The sequence below is a fragment of the Saccoglossus kowalevskii genome, chromosome 21, assembly GCF_978046115.1.
Source record: "Saccoglossus kowalevskii chromosome 21, keSacKowa6.1, whole genome shotgun sequence".
Classification (NCBI taxonomy): Eukaryota; Metazoa; Hemichordata; class Enteropneusta; family Harrimaniidae; genus Saccoglossus; species Saccoglossus kowalevskii.
This window is the reverse complement of record NC_140661.1, coordinates 31,568,092-31,584,445: the sequence shown is the minus strand read 5'-3', so window position 1 is coordinate 31,584,445 and position 16,354 is coordinate 31,568,092. Positions and strand designations below refer to the sequence as shown.

The window sequence follows — 16,354 nt, the reverse complement described above, 5'->3', positions numbered from 1 at the left end:
TTAGAAGCCGTATGGGAGGGTACAGTATTCATCTTGCATCACCCGTTTGTCATACACTAAACTGTACGTTTTAACTTCTTCTCTATTGAATATTCTATCTCCCTTGTGCGTTATTTTTCGAGGGTCTTTGACGTGTAGAGGACCGCTTGTTCTCCGAACGAGTCGATTCATGGAGTCAAAATTAATTTCCAGTTGATTTCTGTAATTGAGGGTGAACCCTCTCACTTTACACACCGTTTGGTTCCCACTTTTGTCCGGTTTGTGTAGTCGGTACGCGTAATTCTTCGGTCCTCCCGATACGAAATGTGTGATGTAATTATCCGTCGGAGTTATTTCTCTCGTCAAATCTCCGAGATAATCACCCGTCGGTGGATCCCATTCTCCAGCTCGTTGGATGTAAATGATGGAATCTGTGTCAAAGTACAAGACTCTACTACCTAATTTCTCCAGAACACTGTAGAGTTTAAGTCGGGCATAGCTTGTCGTCATGGCAGCCAGTACAACGTTCGTATTGGGTGCTTCGGTAATGTAGTCTTCTTTATCGCAGTGCTGGACAAGAACCATTTCGTCAGAGACAAAAGAAAGATCTGTGACGTCCTTTGTACTATCCATCAACATTACCAACAGTTTGGCGGGTGTTTCTACATACATGCTCTGTCCAAAGTTTGATCTCTGTCCCAGCTTTCCCCAGAACGAGTTGAGATTTAGCTTGGCGAGAGCTCTGAGACCAGGATTGGTGGTTATCTTGCTTCTGTCCAAGACGATACCTTCTCTTTCGCGGTACCTTTGGATGTACATGGTTCGGTCTTCCTCAGTGCGACACCACTCTGGAAAACCGGAAGACTCTTGTTTAATTTTCAGAAACATGTTGATATAATCGGTGAACAACCCTCCTTCTCCAGTTTCAGGGTTGTATGTTGCCGACTCATCGTAATGCCAAACTTCGTATACCTTGGTGATGTGATACCCTACTTCTTCAGCCTTTTCCAATTCCGGAGTGCACCAAACACCCGTCAGCTGACGTTCATTGACACCATGGTGACATTCGTCTTGATTCATGGTTTCCGCGCATTTGGAACAGAGTGGGAACATCAGTTTGTTGTTCACCCTGAAAGGTAGAACTGGTATATACAATCTCCTCGGAGGTAAAACGTCGCACTTGATAATACCGAAATAGTCTGTGGGTTTGGCGATAAAGTCTTTAGTTACGACTGTCGGGTGGCCAACTGGATATCGCGAGGTCTCATTGATGTACGGGTAGAGGCTGCAAAAGTCAACATATTCTATCTGTTCGCCTTCCTTGACCTCGTAATACAGACGCAGGGCATTGGTACGACCCCCGAGAAAAGCCTCCCTGCCTCTGATAGGATTTGAGATATCTAACCTTCCGACAAACCTCTCGACTTTGTGATTGTTCTTCATCAGGTTTTTGAAATCGCATTCCCACATGGTGACTAGCGAGTATCCTTTCGATTTCAACCACTCTTCCCTCGCCAGTAGTCTTTCATAGAGGGATGTCATACTGAGTTCATTCTTGCGATTCGTCTCATTCCTTCTGGGAAAACACTTTGGACAACCATGGAAGTAACAACCATAGTACTCATACAAGGTTTCGGTAGAAGCATCATATCCGTCTACGTAATAAGGTCCAATTTTCATCTCCCTTCTGGAATTACGAACATGTTGAATATGCGTGTTATTGACGTGTGCCTCGTATTCCATCCATCTTATAGCATCTGCAGATTGATTCTGGGCGCTGAGGTACCCTTTCTCAGGCACAACCCCGACTGTGTCAGGAATCAGGAAATGCTTTCGAAGTATGAAGTTGCACACGGAAGCGATCGTGATGCAACGGCTGAAGGGGTCAACTTTGGTGAGATCCATCATCATCGATCTAAATGCCAAACAACACTCCTTGAGTATGCGCACGTCGCTCCGACAGTACTTGAGTAGTTCTTTACGTAAATCATAAACGGAGTTCTTTTCTACTTCTCCATTGTACCATGTGTAGAATGTCTTTCTAGCCACCTCCTTCATACCATCTGGGTCAAAATAACGAGCCCCGGGTATCGGTCCTCTGTAATTGTCTCCAGTGGTTCTCGGAAACAGGTGAGGAAAAAAACCCTTGTGTAACTCGTCTATGCCGAAGGTCTTAGGAAGTTTAGAGAGAACCATGGGCAGGAAATTCAAGCTATCAATGAATTTGATATCTGCACGACGGATGTATAGTTGCATGACTTTCGAACCATTTATGATGACTTCAGGTAGTATATTGTGATCGTGACAGTATTTCAGAATCATAATTCCATCGTATCCTTTTGAATTATGTGCGATGAAAATCATCCCATTATGCTCTTTTTCTAACGCCCACTCGCAGAAATCTTCCAAGGTACGTGAACCATTGAACACTTTCTCCGTACTCGGTGGAATTCACGCTACGCACAGATCTGGAATATGAGTGCAATGTTCGTCGGTCGTGCATTCAAAATCGTAAAAGACGTAGTTACCATGGCTGTCAGAGTTATCCTCCTCAAATTCTTCCATTGAATCATCAGATTCTTGTTTCTTTTTTCTATCGGTGAGTGGTTGAATGTAACACAGGTGGTCGTATGTCTGAAAAGACTTGCAGGTTTTGCAGTAAACTTCGTTACATTTGTGAGACCCTTCACGATATTTGAGGAGTTTGTGACATTTTTCGCAATGTTGAACTGACTGGCAAAGAGTTTTTTCCCATTAACTGACTTTTGATGCCTTTCGAAACATTCTTCGTTCTTGAAAAATCTGTGACAATTTCCGCATTTTTGCCATCGTGTAACCACGCAGTCCAGTTGATTTCCACAACTCAAACATCCCGTCGGACACATGTGATCGTAACGGTTGGAATAAGACTTGTCACACCTAGTGCAATAGTAGCCCTTTCCCAGAAAACCAGTCATTTTTGTGATGACGTTGTAGTGTTTATCTTTCAGAAACAGATATATGTCTTTGGAACCTTCTGCGGCATCGCCCACAAAGATGATGGAGTCAAAATGATCGTGCGACAATACGTGTATTCTGAAATCGGGTAACACGCTCTGGAATTTTTTAATCTCTTCGATACCACATGGTCCCTGTTCGACTCTGGCCTTCCGTAAAAGTTCTCTAGCTCGGACGGTTTGCATAGAGTAGTTTGCCGTTTTTTTCCTCTTTATAGAATTCCACACCGATGGTGGATTTTCCTCTTTTGTGGCGTGTGCCATGGCGACTACGATCGCTCTGGCGCAACACATCTGGTCATCGGAAACGATTTCAATGACAGATTTGGAATTTCTCAACCTGTCTGCGATCTTTGTATCAAACTGTCGCTTCCTCCCACATGTTTTGCCGGCACCAAGAGGCATTTAACAGATACTGTCCTGATGGTGATGTTTTCCTCAAGGGATATATCTTGGTAAGATTGTAGAATCCTCTCCACTTTTGTCAACATTCATGTCCTCAACCGGTATAAATGGTAACCAAATTTCGTTGTTCAAGTTGGGTACGTTTATGGAAATGCGAATTTGGTCACGTCCGTCAAGGTCAGAGGTGACCAGCTCGAGCAGTTGATGAAAAGTAGCGTGTAATACGCTATGCACTTCATCGAACGTATTGGCATTTGGATGCGAAACTTTTACGACCCAGTCCGTTCCACTCACCTTAAACTTTTTGACAAAACGTTTTCTCTTACTGACAAGATTGAAATTAATCTTGTCGGTGATATTCTCGTTACTATCATCTGTGTCAGTATCACTGTAATAAAATTTCAAATTAAATAAATAAATAAATAAATACACAAATATATGAATAAATACACAAATAAATAAACAAACAAACAAACAAATATATAAATAAACAAATAAATAAATAAATAAACATACCTTACATGGTCTTTACGACCCCCACGTTGATATCCCGAGGTAGATGGATGGTTAACAGGCCCTATTGGACTCGGAGGGTGGGTAGGCGTGTTCGTTTCTCCATATATAGAGTACAAATTTTTCTTAGCGGACTTGGGTGTTGCAAATCCAGTACTTGTAGAACTATAAAAACAACAACAACAACAACAACAACAAAGATTAAAGAAGAAAAAACAAATTTCAACTTACCTCACATGTTTTTATGTTGTTTGTTTTTTGTATACTTACGTTACATGTGAGCAGGAACCAGATTTAATAAGACATTTCAACTTCTGATTGAAATCTGGAGTATCTATACTGCTGGCTGGAGACCATGAACTATGTAAAAATAATAAATAAAATAAAATAAAATAAAATAAAATAAAATAAAATAAAATAAATAAATAAATAAATAAATAAATAAATAAATAAATAAATAAATAAATAAATAAATAAATAAATAAATAAATAAATAAATAAATAAATAAATAAATAAATAAATAAATAAATAAATAAATAAATAAATAAATAAATAAATAAATAAATAAATAAATAAATAAATAAATAAATAAATAAATAAATAAATAAATAAATAAATAAATAAATAAATAAATAAATAAATAAATAAATAAATAAATAAATAAATAAATAAATAAATAAATAAATAAATAAATAAATAAATAAATAAATAAATAAATAAATAAATAAATAAATAAATAAATAAATAAATAAATAAATAAATAAATAAATAAATAAATAAATAAATAAATAAATAAATCAATCAATCAATCAATCAATCAATCAATCACCTTCATCTGAATTGTCGCTTTCTTCTGTTTGTCTGAAAATGACAAGAGTTTTGAATCAGCTACAACTTTGTGGTCAGTTCAAAAAAAAAACTTACTCAGATACAGAGGGCGTGCATTCATGCTCCGATTAAAAACAAAAGATTTTGAACGAGCTAAGGTTGGAAAATAACGTTGCTATGTTCAAACATGTTGGCGGTAACGCTATACATTATGTTGACCTTCATGGCAAAATAAAAGGTCAAGTCTAGTGAAAAGACACGCTAACTAATTGGGAAAATACCGCACATAATCATTGTTTTAAAGCTGAGGGGTATGCTCGATGAATGAGTCCAAGCAAGTCTTGATTCGCTGTGTCAAGGCATTCTTTGCGAATGACCGTGGTATGACATCATTTGAAAATATTGTAGTTTTCGTTTTTAGTAAACAAGTCTTCATTAATTATACATTTTCTACCTACTCAGACTTTCTATTTTCTGTGCCAATTTATAACAATGTCTCTCATAGCATAAAAAGATAAGTATTCTTTAAAGACGTAAAGACTCATGGTAGAAGCTTTCCCCTGGTTTCAACTGACAGTTTTTTCAAAAAACAAAAAACTCACATATCCCGAATTATTAGGTAGTGTTTACAACATGAAAACAAAAAGTAAAAAATGAATGGACGCCAATTCATTCCGTGTAACGAGTGTGGCTCGATTAGAAATACTGGCTAAGCTATGAAGTCACTGGGATAATACACTCCAACGATTTGTGTTTTGATAGCAGATCTGACACCCTGAAATGCCCTAGATAACAGACATTCATAAACCCCCACCCCCTGGATCCAGGAACAGATGTGAATTTGTTTATTTTACTATAAACATCTTTGTGTCTGTGTGGTCAGTTTGTGCACAGTTACAAACTAGTAACCGTGGTTTGTGTGATAAAAATGGATTATGACGACATAGGTCTGACACTCATCGCTCAACACCATAGCGAACTCGACTTTGATTTCCCCCTGGATTCATGAACTGTTTTGAACGGAAGAAACCTGTTTATTTTACCATAAACATGTGTGTATGTGTGTGTGTGATAAATCTATAAATATATTTGACTTGGTTGGGAAAAATGCTGACATGATGTAAACATCCGGGGCAACAGAAAGGGGAATTTTTTTAACATGCGACGATGGTATTGCGAATAATTTTATCACTGACGAGCGTACTCGCAACATGGCTTCGAACCAGCTCAGCACATACCTTAATGAATTCTCAGGCAGCCTCCTACAGGACGCGACTCCTGGAATGTCTACTCCAGTTACAGCACAGCCCGATGTTTCTGAAAATTCAACTCGTCGTATTAAACGACGCAAAGTCGCGAATGCACTAGCTATAAGTGGCGCAACGCGTCCGTCGCCAGCTCCACCGAGAGGTGAGACCGACATTTTTACATATTTGCTTTGCCCAGTCAAGCAATTGTTTGTCACAGTGAATACTTTTCGCGGACAAACTTATGTTCACATTCGCGAGCACTATAATGGTCACCCAACAAAACGTGGTGTATCCTTACGGACGAACCAGTTCAGAATATTGAATGATATTATCCCCCAAATCAACCGGGCTATCAGGTATGTTCGTTTTCATTTAAAAATCCAAATATTCGTTGCTCATTTCCCGACTTCTAATGCATAGAACATTTTATGTATTAAAATGATAAAACCGTGAATTTAAAACCCACTGAATATGCCTGAAATGGTAAATCAGAGAAATAGTCATTTACAGTTGTTTTTTTTGTATTTTCACAGGCAGCAGTCTGAGGAAACCACTGGATAAACTTGTTTCCAAAAAACTCGTCGCTGAATTCGTTTGTAGACACGTACGTTGCATCATCCAAACTAATTGTCCCGCGTGTGAAGTAGACCACCCATCACAACTCCAACATTGGTGTCTATCCTATGGATTCGCCAATAAAAATAGCCGGATCGATGAAATCCGGTTTTTTATTGACCAAGCTTTATCTGAGATTGATATTGGTAAAATTGCCATGTGTTATGACGCATTTCAACGCATTTACCCAGATTTGGTTGGAAAATTTTCCAAGCGTTATACATGTATTCTGTTTAAAAGGTATAAATCTAACCCTGAACTGTGTTTAGATTCCTGTGAAATTACGCTATCAACTCGTGAAATGGATTCCCAACTCCTTGACATTATACAACAACATATATAGAATAAGAATGTCAATCATTCTCCGTAGTACAGTGAAAGACGCTCGTGAAATGTGTTTAGTTTCCTGTGAAATTACGCTATCAACTCGTGAAATGGATTCCCAACTCCTTGACATTATACAACAACATATATAGAATAAGAATGTCAATCATTCTCCGTAGTACAGTGAAAGACACTCGGTGAGTTTTCTACTGATCCCTAACCCCATTTGTTGCGCAGATGCCGAGGGGAAACTTGTGAACTCCGTAGCCGACTCTTTTACGCGTGATAGACATTTGAATAACCTTTATGTGAACAGAATATATATATATATATATATATATATATATATATATATATATATATATATATATATATATATATATATATATATATAATTATCGAATTCATATTATTTCTTTTTTCTTTTTATCACAGATGAGCAATTCTGATTAGAAAAAAAGTGTGTATTGACTTTTCGATGTTTTTCGTTTTTCTCTTATTTTTATTATAATCGAATATTTCTTATATTACTCAGTTTTTAATCCATTCTTTTTGTTTATTTACTCAAACAAGAAACAAAACAAAACAAAAACAAATTGTATACTTTCTATATACTCAAAATGTCATTTTTTATTCTCATATTACTCAGTTTTTAATCCATTCTTTTTGATTATTTACTCATTAGTAGATTTCCCTTCTTTGTGTAATAAACTCCGTTAGTTTTCAAAATGATGTGTAGTTATTAGCGTGTGTGTGTGTGAGAGAGCGCCCTCTACGATACATTCTGAAAAATCTTTCGTCCACGCCTGTCCAATTAAAAAATAATTAAAAATAATTAAACAAATAATTAAACAAATTGATGGTAATTTATGTAAATGTATTCACGATGACCTCGACACGACCTCGTATTCACATCTATTTTATGTATGCATATGTATGCCCAATTTCCCATTGTGACGTCATCCTCATTCAAATGATCCCCTTTTACATCTATTTTATGTATGCAAATGTATTCACAATATCCCATTGTGACGTCCTCCTCATTCAAATTATCCCCTTTACGGCCATGGTCCTCATTTATGCTAATTTATGCACGAATTCCTATGGTGACGTCATTATTTATGCTAATCCATGCTTCCACCTTGGATACACTATGGGGACGACCATGAGGGCGCTGTTCATTATGATGTCATATCGCATCCGAGTATGAACAGCGCCCTCATGGTCGTACCTATAGTGTAACGTAAACTACTAATGTGTCTCTGACCACCATCACGTCAGTGTAATATAAGCAATGTGTTTTTGACCACCATCACGTTAGTGTAATATAAGCAATTAGTCTTTGACCACCATCACGTTAGTATAATATAAGCAATGCGTCTCTGACCAACATCACGTTAGTGTAATATAAGCAATGCGTCTTTGACCAGCATCACGTTAGTGTAATATAAGCAATGTGTCTCTGACCAACATCACTTTAGTGTAATATAAGCAATGCGTCTTTGACCACCATCACGTTAGTGTAATATAAGCAATGCGTATCTGACCAACATCACGTTAGTGTAATATAAGCAATGCGTCTTTGACCAGCATCACGTTAGTGTAATATAAGTAATGTGTCTCTGACCAACATCACGTTAGTGTAATATAAGCAATGCGTCTTTGACCAGCATCACGTTAGTGTAATATAAGCAATGCGTCTTTGACCACCATCACGTTAGTGTAATATAAGCAATGCGTCTCTGACCAACATCACGTTAGTGTAATATAAGCAATGCGTCTTTGACCAGCATCACGTTAGTGTAATATAAGCAATGTGTCTCTGACCACCTTCACGTTAGTGCAATATAAGCATTGTGTCTTTGACAATCATCACGTTAGTGTAATATAAGCAATGTTTTTTTGACCACCATCACGTTAGTGTAATATAAGCAATGTGTCTCTGACCACCATCACGTCAGTGTAATATAAGCAATGCGTCTCTGACCAACATCACGTTAGTGTAATATAAGCAATGCGTCTTTGACCAGCATCACGTTAGTGTAATATAAGCAATGTGTCTCTGACCAACATTACTTTAGTGTAATATAAGCAATGCGTCTCTGACCAACATCACGTTAGTGTAATATAAGCAATGCGTCTTTGACCAGCATCACGTTAGTGTAATATAAGCAATGTGTCTCTGACCACCATCACGTTAGTGTAATATAAGCAATGTTTTTTGACCACCATCACGTTAGTGTAATATAAGCAATGTGTCTCTGACCACCATCACGTCAGTGTAATATAAGCAATGCGTCTCTGACCAACATCACGTTAGTGTAATATAAGCAATGCGTCTTTGACCAGCATCACGTTAGTGTAATATAAGCAATGTGTCTCTGACCAACATTACTTTAGTGTAATATAAGCAATGCGTCTCTGACCAACATCACGTTAGTGTAATATAAGCAATGCGTCTTTGACCAGCATCACGTTAGTGTAATATAAGCAATGTGTCTCTGACCACCATCACGTTAGTGTAATATAAGCAATGTTTTTTGACCACCATCACGTTAGTGTAATATAAGCAATGTGTCTCTGACCACCATCACGTCAGTGTAATATAAGCAATGCGTCTCTGACCAACATCACGTTAGTGTAATATAAGCAATGCGTCTTTGACCAGCATCACGTTAGTGTAATATAAGCAATGTGTCTCTGACCAACATTACTTTAGTGTAATATAAGCAATGCGTCTTTGACCACCATCACGTTAGTGCAATATAAGTAATGTGTCTTTGACCACCATCACGTTATTGTAATATAAGCAACGTGTTTTTGACCACCATCACGTTAGTGTAATATAAGCAATGCGTCTTTGACCACCATCACGTTAGTGTAATATAAGCAATTTGTCTTTGACCACCATCACGTCAGTGTAATATAAGCGATGTGTCTTTGACCACCATCACGGTAGTATAATATAAGCAATATGTCTCTGACCACCATCACGTTAGTGTAATATAGGCAATTTGTCTTTGACAACCATCACTTTAGTGTAATATAAGCAATGCGTCTTTGACCAGCATCACGTAAGTGTAATATAAGCAATGTGTCTCTGACCAACATCACGTTAGTGTAATATAAGCAATGTGTTTCTGACCAACATCACGTTAGTGTAATATAAGCAATGTGTCTCTGACCACCATCACGTTAGTGTAATATAAGCAATGCGTCTCTGACCAACATCACGTTAATGTAATATAAGCAATGTGTCTCTGACCACCATCACGTTAGTGTAATATAAGCAATGTGTCTCTGACCAACATCACGTTAGTGTAACATAAGCAATGTGTCTCTGACCACCATCACGTTAGTGTAATATAAGCAATGCGTCTTTGACCACCATCACGTTAGTGTAATATAAGCAATGCGTCTCTGACCAACATCACGTTAGTGAAATATAAGCATTGCGTTCTTGACCAGCATCGCGTTAGTGTAATATAAGCAACGCGTCTTTGACCAGCATCACGTTAGTGTAATATAAGCAATGTGTCTTTGACCATCATCACGGTAGTATAATATAAGCAATGTGTCTCTGACCAACATCACGTCAGTGTAATATAAGCAATGTGTCTCTGACCACCATCACGTTAGTGCAATATAAGCAATGTGTCTTTGACCACCATCACGTTAGTGTAATATAAGCAATGTTTTTTTGACCACCATCACGTTAGTGTAATATAAGCAATGTGTCTTTGACCACCATCACGTTAGTGTAATATAAGCAATGCGTCTTTGACCAGCATCACGTAAGTGTAATATAAGCAATGTGTCTCTGACCAACATCACGTTAGTGTAATATAAGCAATGCGTCTTTGACCACCATCACGTCAGTGTAATATAAGCAATGTGTTTTTGACCACCATCACGTTAGTGTAATATAGGCAATTTATCTTTGACCACCATCACATTAGTGTAATATAAGCAATGCGTCTCTGACCAACATCACGCTATTGTAATATAAGCAATGCGTCTTTGACCAGCATCACGTTAGTGTAATATAAGCAATGTGTCTCTGACCAACATCACTTTAGTGTAATATAAGCAATGCATCTTTGACCACCATCACGTTAGTGTAATATAAGCAATGCGTCTCTGACCAACATCACGTTAGTGTAATATAAGCAATGCGTCTTTGACCAGCATCACGTTAGTGTAATACAAGTAATGTGTCTCTGACCAACATCACGTTAGTGTAATATAAGCAATGCGTCTTTGACCAGCATCACGTTAGTGTAATATAAGCAATGCGTCTCTGACCAACATAACGTTAGTGTAATATAAACAATGCGTCTTTGACCAGCATCACGTTAGTGTAATATAAGCAATGTGTCTCTGACCAACATTACTTTAGTGTAATATAAGCTATGTGTCTCTGACCACCATCACGTTAGTGCAATATAAGTAATGTGTCTTTGACCACCATCACGTTATTGTAATATAAGCAATGTGTTTTTGACCACCATCACGTTAGTGTAATATAAGCAATGCGTCTTTGACCACAATCACGTTAGTGTAATATAAGCAATTTGTCTTTGACCACCATCACGTAAGTGTAATATAAGCGATGTGTCTTTGACCACCATCAGGTTAGTGTAAAATAAGTAATGTGTCTTTGACCACCATCACGGTAGTATAATATATGCAATATGTCTCTGACCACCATCACGTTAGTGCAATATAAGCAATGTGTCTTTGACCACCATCACGTCAGTGTAATATAAGCAATGTGTCTTTGACCACCATCACGTCAGTGTAATATAAGCAATGTGTCTTTGACCACCATCACGTTAGTGTAATATAAGCAATGTTTTTTGACCACCATCACGTTAGTGTAATATAAGCAATGTGTCTCTGACCACCATCAAGTCAGTGTAATATAAGCAATGTGTTTTTGACCACCATCACGTTAGTGTAATATAAGCAATTTGTCTTTGACCAACATCACGTTAATGTAATATAAGCAATGTGTCTCTGACCACCATCACGTTAGTGTAATATAAGCAATGTGTCTCTGACCAACATCACGTTAGTGTAACATAAGCAATGTGTCTCTGACCACCATCACGTTAGTGTAATATAAGCAATGCGTCTTTGACCACCATCACGTTAGTGTAATATAAGCAATGCGTCTCTGACCAACATCACGTTAGTGAAATATAAGCATTGCGTTCTTGACCAGCATCGCGTTAGTGTAATATAAGCAACGCGTCTTTGACCAGCATCACGTTAGTGTAATATAAGCAATGTGTCTTTGACCATCATCACGGTAGTATAATATAAGCAATGTGTCTCTGACCAACATCACGTCAGTGTAATATAAGCAATGTGTCTCTGACCACCATCACGTTAGTGCAATATAAGCAATGTGTCTTTGACCACCATCACGTTAGTGTAATATAAGCAATGTTTTTTTGACCACCATCACGTTAGTGTAATATAAGCAATGTGTCTTTGACCACCATCACGTTAGTGTAATATAAGCAATGCGTCTTTGACCAGCATCACGTAAGTGTAATATAAGCAATGTGTCTCTGACCAACATCACGTTAGTGTAATATAAGCAATGCGTCTTTGACCACCATCACGTCAGTGTAATATAAGCAATGTGTTTTTGACCACCATCACGTTAGTGTAATATAGGCAATTTATCTTTGACCACCATCACATTAGTGTAATATAAGCAATGCGTCTCTGACCAACATCACGCTATTGTAATATAAGCAATGCGTCTTTGACCAGCATCACGTTAGTGTAATATAAGCAATGTGTCTCTGACCAACATCACTTTAGTGTAATATAAGCAATGCATCTTTGACCACCATCACGTTAGTGTAATATAAGCAATGCGTCTCTGACCAACATCACGTTAGTGTAATATAAGCAATGCGTCTTTGACCAGCATCACGTTAGTGTAATACAAGTAATGTGTCTCTGACCAACATCACGTTAGTGTAATATAAGCAATGCGTCTTTGACCAGCATCACGTTAGTGTAATATAAGCAATGCGTCTCTGACCAACATAACGTTAGTGTAATATAAACAATGCGTCTTTGACCAGCATCACGTTAGTGTAATATAAGCAATGTGTCTCTGACCAACATTACTTTAGTGTAATATAAGCTATGTGTCTCTGACCACCATCACGTTAGTGCAATATAAGTAATGTGTCTTTGACCACCATCACGTTATTGTAATATAAGCAATGTGTTTTTGACCACCATCACGTTAGTGTAATATAAGCAATGCGTCTTTGACCACAATCACGTTAGTGTAATATAAGCAATTTGTCTTTGACCACCATCACGTAAGTGTAATATAAGCGATGTGTCTTTGACCACCATCAGGTTAGTGTAAAATAAGTAATGTGTCTTTGACCACCATCACGGTAGTATAATATATGCAATATGTCTCTGACCACCATCACGTTAGTGCAATATAAGCAATGTGTCTTTGACCACCATCACGTCAGTGTAATATAAGCAATGTGTCTTTGACCACCATCACGTCAGTGTAATATAAGCAATGTGTCTTTGACCACCATCACGTTAGTGTAATATAAGCAATGTTTTTTGACCACCATCACGTTAGTGTAATATAAGCAACGCGTCTTTGACCAGCATCACGTTAGTGTAATATAAGCAATGTGTCTTTGACCATCATCACGGTAGTATAATATAAGCAATGTGTCTCTGACCAACATCACGTCAGTGTAATATAAGCAATGTGTCTCTGACCACCATCACGTTAGTGCAATATAAGCAATGTGTCTTTGACCACCATCACGTTAGTGTAATATAAGCAATGTTTTTTTGACCACCATCACGTTAGTGTAATATAAGCAATGTGTCTTTGACCACCATCACGTTAGTGTAATATAAGCAATGCGTCTTTGACCAGCATCACGTAAGTGTAATATAAGCAATGTGTCTCTGACCAACATCACGTTAGTGTAATATAAGCAATGCGTCTTTGACCACCATCACGTCAGTGTAATATAAGCAATGTGTTTTTGACCACCATCACGTTAGTGTAATATAGGCAATTTATCTTTGACCACCATCACATTAGTGTAATATAAGCAATGCGTCTCTGACCAACATCACGCTATTGTAATATAAGCAATGCGTCTTTGACCAGCATCACGTTAGTGTAATATAAGCAATGTGTCTCTGACCAACATCACTTTAGTGTAATATAAGCAATGCATCTTTGACCACCATCACGTTAGTGTAATATAAGCAATGCGTCTCTGACCAACATCACGTTAGTGTAATATAAGCAATGCGTCTTTGACCAGCATCACGTTAGTGTAATACAAGTAATGTGTCTCTGACCAACATCACGTTAGTGTAATATAAGCAATGCGTCTTTGACCAGCATCACGTTAGTGTAATATAAGCAATGCGTCTCTGACCAACATAACGTTAGTGTAATATAAACAATGCGTCTTTGACCAGCATCACGTTAGTGTAATATAAGCAATGTGTCTCTGACCAACATTACTTTAGTGTAATATAAGCTATGTGTCTCTGACCACCATCACGTTAGTGCAATATAAGTAATGTGTCTTTGACCACCATCACGTTATTGTAATATAAGCAATGTGTTTTTGACCACCATCACGTTAGTGTAATATAAGCAATGCGTCTTTGACCACAATCACGTTAGTGTAATATAAGCAATTTGTCTTTGACCACCATCACGTAAGTGTAATATAAGCGATGTGTCTTTGACCACCATCAGGTTAGTGTAAAATAAGTAATGTGTCTTTGACCACCATCACGGTAGTATAATATATGCAATATGTCTCTGACCACCATCACGTTAGTGCAATATAAGCAATGTGTCTTTGACCACCATCACGTCAGTGTAATATAAGCAATGTGTCTTTGACCACCATCACGTCAGTGTAATATAAGCAATGTGTCTTTGACCACCATCACGTTAGTGTAATATAAGCAATGTTTTTTGACCACCATCACGTTAGTGTAATATAAGCATTGTGTCTCTGACCACCATCAAGTCAGTGTAATATAAGCAATGTGTTTTTGACCACCATCACGTTAGTGTAATATAAGCAATTTGTCTTTGACCACCATCACGTTAGTGTAATATAAGCAATGCGTCTCTGACCAACATCACGTTAGTGTAATATAAGCAATGAGCCTTTGACCAGCATCACGTTAGTGTAATATAAGCAATGTGTCTCTGACCAACATCACTTTAGTGTAATATAAGAAATGCGTCTTTGACCACCATCACGTTAGTATAATATAAGCAATGCGTCTCTGACCAACATCACGTTAGTGTAATATAAGCAATGCGTCTTTGACCACCATCACGTTAGTGTAATATAAGCAATGTGTCTCTGACCAACATCACGTTAGTGTATTATAAGCAATGCGTCTTTGACAACCATCACGTTAGTGTAATATATGCAATTTGTCTTTGACCACCATCACGTCAGTGTAATATAAGCGATGTGTCTTTGACCACCATCACGTTAGTGTAATATAAGCATTGTGTCTCTCACCACCATCACGTCAGTGTAATATAAGCATTGTGTCTCTGACCACTATCACGTTAGTGCAATATAAGCAATGTGTCTTTAACCACCATCACGTTAGTGTAATATAAGCAATGTTTTTTTGACCACCATCACATTAGTGTAATATAAGCAATGTTTTTTTGACCACCATCACGTCAGTGTAATATAAGCAATGCGTCTTGGACCAGCATCACGTAAGTGTAATATAAGCAATGTGTCTCTGACCAACATCACGTTAGTGTAATATAAGCAATGCGTCTTTGACCACCATCACGTCAGTGTAATATAAGCAATGTGTTTTTGACAACCATCACGTTAGTGTAATATAAGCAATTTGTCTTTGACCACCATCACGTTAGTGTAATATAAGCAATGCGTCTCTGACCACCATCACGTCAGTGTAATATAAGCAATGCGTCTCTGACCAACATCACGTTAGTGTAATATAAGCAATGCGTCTTTGACCACCATCACGTTAGTGTAATATAAGCAATGTGTCTCTGACCAACATCACGTTAGTGTATTATAAGCAATGCGTCTTTGACCGCCATCACGTTAATATAAGCAATTTGTCTTTGACCACCATCACGTCAGTGTAATATAAGAGATGTGTCTTTGACCACCACCACGTTAGTGTAATATAAGCAATGTGTCTTTGACCATTATCACGGTAGTATAATATAAGCAATGTGTCTCTGACCACCATCACGTCAGTGTAATATAAGCAATGTGTCTCTGACCACCATCACGTTAGTGCAATATAAGCAATGTGTCTTTGACCACCATCACGTTAGTGTAATATAAGCAATGTTTTTTTGACCACCATCACGTTAGTGTAATATAAGC

General features: G+C 37.7%; 1 protein-coding gene across 1 annotated transcript; it reads right to left on the bottom strand.

The window, feature by feature from the left end:
- Positions 1 to 2,343, bottom strand: LOC146729859 (uncharacterized). Its single transcript, XM_085495128.1, has one exon. It carries the CDS (start codon positions 2,341 to 2,343, stop codon positions 1 to 3), a length of 2,343 nt encoding a protein of 780 aa, XP_085351254.1.
- Positions 2,344 to 16,354: the final 14,011 nt, after the last annotated feature.

Bases quoted from the DNA above. Each gene is read 5' to 3' on its own strand.
- LOC146729859 (XM_085495128.1), bottom strand. From the start codon at position 2,343: ATGATTTTCATCGCACATAATTCAAAAGGATACGATGGAATTATGATT.